This window comes from Dipodomys ordii, unplaced genomic scaffold (assembly GCF_000151885.1).
Source record: "Dipodomys ordii isolate 6190 unplaced genomic scaffold, Dord_2.0 Scaffold2, whole genome shotgun sequence".
Classification (NCBI taxonomy): domain Eukaryota; kingdom Metazoa; phylum Chordata; class Mammalia; order Rodentia; family Heteromyidae; genus Dipodomys; species Dipodomys ordii.
In genome coordinates this window covers 28,757,614-28,763,712 of record NW_012267218.1, presented here as the reverse complement: position 1 = coordinate 28,763,712, position 6,099 = coordinate 28,757,614, and the positions used below count along the sequence as shown (strand labels likewise).

Sequence of the window (6,099 nt, the reverse complement as noted above, 5' to 3'; positions counted from 1 at the left end):
GAGATAGGAGTCTCACGGTCTCTCCTGCCCGGGCTGGCTTTGAACCACGATCCTCAGATCTCAGCTTCCTGAGTAGCTAGGATTACAGGCGTGAGCCACCAGCGCCCGGCTTCTGTGACACTCTTATCTCCAACTGACCACCAGAAAACTGGAAGTGGTGCTGTGGCTCAAGTGTTAGAGTACTCGCCTTGAACTGAAGCACTCAGGGACAGCACCCAGGCCCACAGTTCAAGCCCCACAACCGACAAAAAGAAAGAAATGTACTCATTACCTTACTTATTTAACTGAAACCCCTCTGTACATCACCTTTACAATAAAAAAGAAATTTATACCCATGTGTTTACACAAATGTTTCTTCATAAGAGCTAAATAGAAAAATAACCTGGGCATGATTTAGAAAGTGACTACTTTTAGCCAGGTACAAGTGGCTTACGCCTATAATCCTAGCTACTCAGGAGGCTGAGATCTGAGGATCGAGGTTCAAAGCCAGCCCAGGCAGCAAAGTCCGTGAGACTCATCTTCAGTAGAAAACCAGAAGTGGCGCTGTGGCTCAAGCAGTAGAGCGCTCACCTTGAGCTGAAGAGCTGAGGGACAGCACCCAGGCCCAGAGTTCAGGCCCCACGACCGGACCCCCCCCCAAAAAAAAAGAGAGAGACCCATTTCACTGAGACCCTGAATCCCCACAGTGATCCCCTTTGGACATTGCCTGCCAGGTGAGAATTTAAGAGAAAGAAGTTGAAGCTTAGAACAATCCTGTTCTCAATACAAGAGCCAGTGGGAAAGCCAGTGCTTGAACCTAAGCTAGCTCTTCTCTGACCTCCTTAGATTGCAGAAGCCACTTTCATCATGGCTAGTTATATGAATCACTGCTCTGCAACTGTGAATCCACCTGCCAACCCACCCACAGCCCACCAGCCGTGGGAACTAGATGGACGCCAGTTCTTTGCTTCCGTTTCCTGCACTACTAAAGGGCCAACATTGCTATGAAGATTTCTCCGATCCATTTCTCCACCAGCACTGGTGTCTCTGGGATCGAGATGTATGTCCTGGATATACTACTACTGTAATGGATCTAACTTACCCGCCTGTGTAAAATGTGTATTGTAGGGTCTGTGAAGCCTTTATCTCTAGGTACCTTATGTTTTAGAGCCCAATATATGAAACTCCAGGTCCAGTGTAAAAACCACTAATTGTTTCACAAGAAATCTGACTCTGGACACTACCTGCTTCTTGACTTAGACAAGACCCAGCACTGCTAAGAGTAGCAGGGTTGCATTTGGGGCTTTGGCACTGATATGCTCAGAGGAGCCCATATATAGATATATAAATTTTTATATGATCCTTATGTGAGGATTTATACTTGAAGTTTTCTGAATATCCCAACAGAAAAAGGTCTGAAATTTCTAACTCACCTGAACTCTGACAAATGCCTTCAACTCACTAAAACTGGACTTCCTTTCCCAAGTGGGAAAGATACTGGCAAGACTGGAGGAAAAGGCCTAACCTTCCCCCTGTACGGGTGAGTGCCCCTTCTGGGAGCAGCGCTGATCTTTACAAGGGACATACTATCCCTGCCTAAGACTTACGCTCTTTGCTTACACTGGACTGTGAGCTGAACCTAGCACCACACTCTGCTTGGAAAAGGGAGGAATAGGTCTAGTCTGATGTCGCTCTGTCTCATCTTAATGAAGGCTGTGCTTACTACTGAAGGACGAGGTGGTTACTGTCTAAAAGATCAAGCAAATGCTCTCTGTCTTTTGCTCCTATGAGGCCACTGAAGACACAGAAATACAGAAGACCCTTGGAACTTCTGAAAAACTTCCACTGGGAATGAGGTTGGACATATGTATGTGATACCTGTTATAGTCTATGAAGTACAGTTAGTTTCATGCTTGCCTCCCTGAAAACAATGTATCCTCATCCACTCAGACTTTCTGATTGAGGAGGGGTAGGAGGAAATTAACTTTGCTTCTACCCTCCTTTACAAAAAACAAAACAAAAGAGTGCAAACTCTGATTTTCCAACACTGAAAAACTTGAGTTTTTATTTCATAGCTCTAAGGCAGTCACCATTTGTCAATACTATGATAAAAACGTGGGCTTAGCAGGAGAATTCAAGAACCAAGCCTTTAACTCCAATTGAGGGAGAGGAGAGGGAGGGGGAGCGATGGAGAGAGGGAGAGAGAGAGAGAGAGAGAGAGAGAGAATGAATGCATGCGTGTGTGTCTACAAAAACTACAAGGCTGGAACTAGTTTACCTGAGAGAGTGTGCGTGCGTGTGCGTGTGTGTGTGTGTCTACAAAAACTACAAGGCTGGAACTAGTTTACCTGAAACTTCAGCTGCTATAAGCTTCCCCTTTAAAACTGACATGCATGGTGAAAGGGGTGTGAGCCAGCCTCTTAAAGGAACTTGACTTTGCAAGGCAGTTGGGTTTTCCCATTTGTCCCCACTTCTCAATCTCCCAAGGAGAGGGAGTCTGGCAGAGACAATTCTACCTCAAACAAGTCACACATCAAAAGTACCATGGACTCCCATAAACCTCTTCAGGACTGATGGACAAGGCAGAGATTGCATAGCTCTGCTGATATTCTGAGTGTCAGTAAGGATAATATCTGCCAAGGCATTTTTTCTTAAAAATAAAGTTGTAAGAAATGAGTATGGATGGAGCCTGTTTACACTGAATTTAGGGTGAAGCTATTTCCCTCACCATCTCTGTTTTTCCTGACGCTTCAGGAATCTTCTCTTAGTTTAATAGTTTAATATAGAAGAAACTGCCTTAGGAACAAAGGTTTCTATAATTTAGTTTCTCTTTTAACAAGATGGTTCCATGTCTGGAAACAGAAACCAAATTTCTATCTCAAATTTTATTTTATCCTCTTGGCAAAAGCAAATTTTTAAGTAACAGAAAATGCTAAGTAGCAGAAGAGTATTAATGTACTTGATATCCATGACTGAAATGCTGTGATCATATCTGTCAATAAAAAGCACCTGTCTATGAACTAGATAATTAATTGTGTGTGTTTAGGAAAATAAATAGTTTATTATAGAGTTTTCATCAGCCAGGCATCGGGCTTATACCTGTAATCCTGGCTACTTAGGAGGCTGAGATCTGAGGATCTCAGTTCAGAGCCAGCCCAGGCAGCAAAGTCCATGAGACTCTTATCTCTAATTAACCACCAGAAAACCAGAAGTGGCGGTGTGCTCAAGTCGTAGAGTGCTAGCCTTGAGCTGAAAAGGTAGGAACAGCCCCCAGGCCCACAGTTCAAAACCCATGACTGACCAAAAAAAAAAAGTTTTCATCTTATAAATTGGTATTTTGAATTGAAATCCCTGTACCACTACTTTAAAAAAAAAAAAGTTACTGGATACTAGTGGCTCACACCTGTAATCCTAGCTACTCAGGAGGCTGATATCTGAGAATTGTGGTTAAAAGCCAGCCAGGGTAGGAAAGTCCATGAGACTTTTATCTGCAATTAAGAACCAAAAAGCTGGGAGCAAAGCTGTGGCTCAAGTGGTAGAACAAAACAGCTCAGGGACAGCATGTAAACCCTGAGTTCAAGCCTAGGATGGCCACCAAAACACAAAAAAGTCATTTTAAGTTAACCTTGTACAGAAAGGAAGAAGCACATGGGCAGAGGCTAGTATTTTGTAGGCTGTTTATTCTGTCAACCCACACCTGGAAACTTTGACTTTTTTGCCTTTTTATACAGAGGTATATTCTATTATAGAAGGGAATCATAACTTTCTCATGAGGTTTGATACCAGTTTGTCACAAATTTCAACACAATGCTCAATGTGCTTACAAAATTTTACAAAGTGCTCTTTGCTGACACCACTTTTTTTTTTTTTTGGTCAGTAGTGGGGCTTGAACTCGGCCTGGGCTCTGTCCCTGAGCTTTTTGCTCGAGGTTAGCACTATACCACTTTGAGCCACAGCTCCATTTCCAGTTTTCTGGTGGTTAACTGGAGATGAGAGTCTCACAGACTTTCCTGCCCTCACTGGGCAAGAAATCACGGTCCTCAGATATCAGCTTCCTGAGTAGCTAGGATTACAGGTGTGAGCCACCAGTGCCCAGCTGTAACATCACTTTAGAAATGTCAAAATTCTCAAGTTCTCTCATTGGTTAGTAAAGTACACCTTTACTGGGGGAACACCAGAGTACACAGAAATACTTGCATCAAATTCCAGTCACCTGCTCTATGGCTCTGAGATCCAGTGCATGGTGGATCCTAGGCCCATCCACCTAATGCTTTACTATAGAGAAAACAAACCAGCCACCATGGCTTGGGAGACATCCCCCATGGAAGACAGTACTGGCCTTCTGCATGCTGGGACTCATGGGCTTGTTGGTGTGGCTTTCTGGTGTGCCAGAATCTCCTGGCAGCTTCTGTACACTTCAATCAAGCAGTCCAGCCGGGGCTTGGCACTCTGAATTCCAAAAAGGAAAAATGCAGAATCAAGGTGAATGTAAGAGTGCTTAGTGGTGCTGCACCCACATGAAATCTCAATCTCTTGCCCACATCAAGGCATCCTACGTGGTACAAATTTCACTAGAGACAAAGCAGTTCAAGCTAGAAAGCAACCTGCTAGAAGGACTCCCAACTAGGCCCAGCCTATAAATTACAGAAGATGGGAAATTAAAAAATAGCTTTTTGGGGCTGGGAATGTGGCTTAGGATGGCTTAGAGTGCTTGCCTAGCATGCACGAAGCCCTGGATTCGATTCCTGAGTACCACATAAACAGAAAAAGCTGGAAGTAGCGCTGTGGCTCAAGTGGTATCAAGCTAACCTTGAGCAAAAGAAGCTCAGGGACAGCACCCAGGCCCTGAGTTCAAGCCCCAGGACTGGCAAAAAAAAAAAAAAGATAGCTTTTTAGTCCTGAGAAGTGCCACAGGTTGTGGATAGACCTTAAGAGACAGGGAGTTTAATATATAAATTTTAAAAAACATTAACCAAAATTAAAAGAAACACCATAGAAATTATATCGAAAATACATTTAATAAAAATTTATTACTCAAAATATACAAAGAATTTTTACGAGTAACATAAAGATGATGGATAGCAAAAACGAGGGAATACTGACGGATTACAATATAGATTACAAAGTACTAATTTCAAAACTTGAAAATGTTTCTACCTAGATATTGAACTTAAAAATAGCTAAATCCAGTATTAGTGAAGACTATAGAAAAACAAGAACAAATCCCAGAGATGCTAAAGCTGTCTAGGATCTGCAGCCCAAGCTGATACACTATTGAAATCTATAAGCTTTAACAAAGTATTTATGAACGTAATTCAAAATCCTAAATCTTTTGTTTTGTTTTGGGGAGGTCCGGTCATGGGGCCTGAACTCTGGGCCTGGGCACTGCCCTTCAGCTCTTCAGCTCAAGGCTAGCACTCTACCACTTGAGCCACAGCGCCACTTCCGGCTTTTTTTTCTTTTTGCTTATGTGGTACTGAGGAATCGAACCCAGGGCCTCATGCATGCAAGGCAAGCGCTCTACCACTGAGCCACCTTCCCAGCCCCAAAATCCTAAATCTTTTGTGAACAACTATCTACCTGGAAAGTATTTATATATTTACCTATTTATTTGCCAGTTGTAGGGCTTGAACTCAGGGCTTTAGTTTCTTTTGTTCAAGGCTGGTGCTTTTAGCACTTGAGCCACAGCTCTACTTCTGGTTTCTTTGGGTAATTTATTGAAGATAAGTTTCATAGGCTTTCCTGACTGGGCTGACTTTGAATTGTGATCCTCAGATCTCAGCTTCCTGAGTAGCTAGGATTGCATGTGTGAGCCACCAGCACCCAGCTAAAACTAGTCTTATCTGTGACACTCTTTTTTTTTTTTGTCGGTCGTAGGGCTTGAACTCTGGGCCTGGGCGCTGTCCCTCAGATCTTCAGCTCAAGGCGAGGGCTCTACCACTTGAGCTACAGCGCCACTTCCAGTTTTCTGGTGGTTTATTAGAGATAGGAGTCTCACGGTCTCTCCTGCCCGGGCTGGCTTTGATCCTCAGATATCAGCTTCCTGAGTAGCTAGGATTACAGGTGTGAGCCACCAGTGCCCAGCTGTAACATCACTTTAGAAATGTCAAAATTCTCAAG

The 6,099-nt window shown here is 43.4% G+C and overlaps 2 protein-coding genes across 4 annotated transcripts in view; one reads left to right on the top strand and one right to left on the bottom strand.

Moving 5' to 3' along the window:
- Positions 1-3,004, top strand: part of Plekhh1 (pleckstrin homology domain containing, family H (with MyTH4 domain) member 1) — a 53,165-nt gene extending 50,161 nt beyond the window's left edge. Inside the window, exon 25 of the mRNA XM_013013732.1 lies at positions 826-3,004. Within this exon, the coding sequence (XP_012869186.1) occupies positions 826-987 (162 nt within the window). The 3' untranslated portion in view covers positions 988-3,004. The remainder of the gene's footprint in view (positions 1-825) is intronic.
- Positions 3,005-4,024: 1,020 nt separating this feature from the next.
- Positions 4,025-6,099, bottom strand: part of Pigh (phosphatidylinositol glycan anchor biosynthesis, class H) — a 12,294-nt gene continuing 10,219 nt past the window's right edge. For all 3 annotated transcript variants that reach the window (XM_013014524.1, XM_013014533.1, XM_013014541.1), the window contains exon 4: positions 4,025-4,428. In XM_013014524.1, coding sequence (XP_012869978.1) covers positions 4,336-4,428 — 93 coding nt within the window. In that variant the 3' untranslated portion in view covers positions 4,025-4,335. The remainder of the gene's footprint in view (positions 4,429-6,099) is intronic.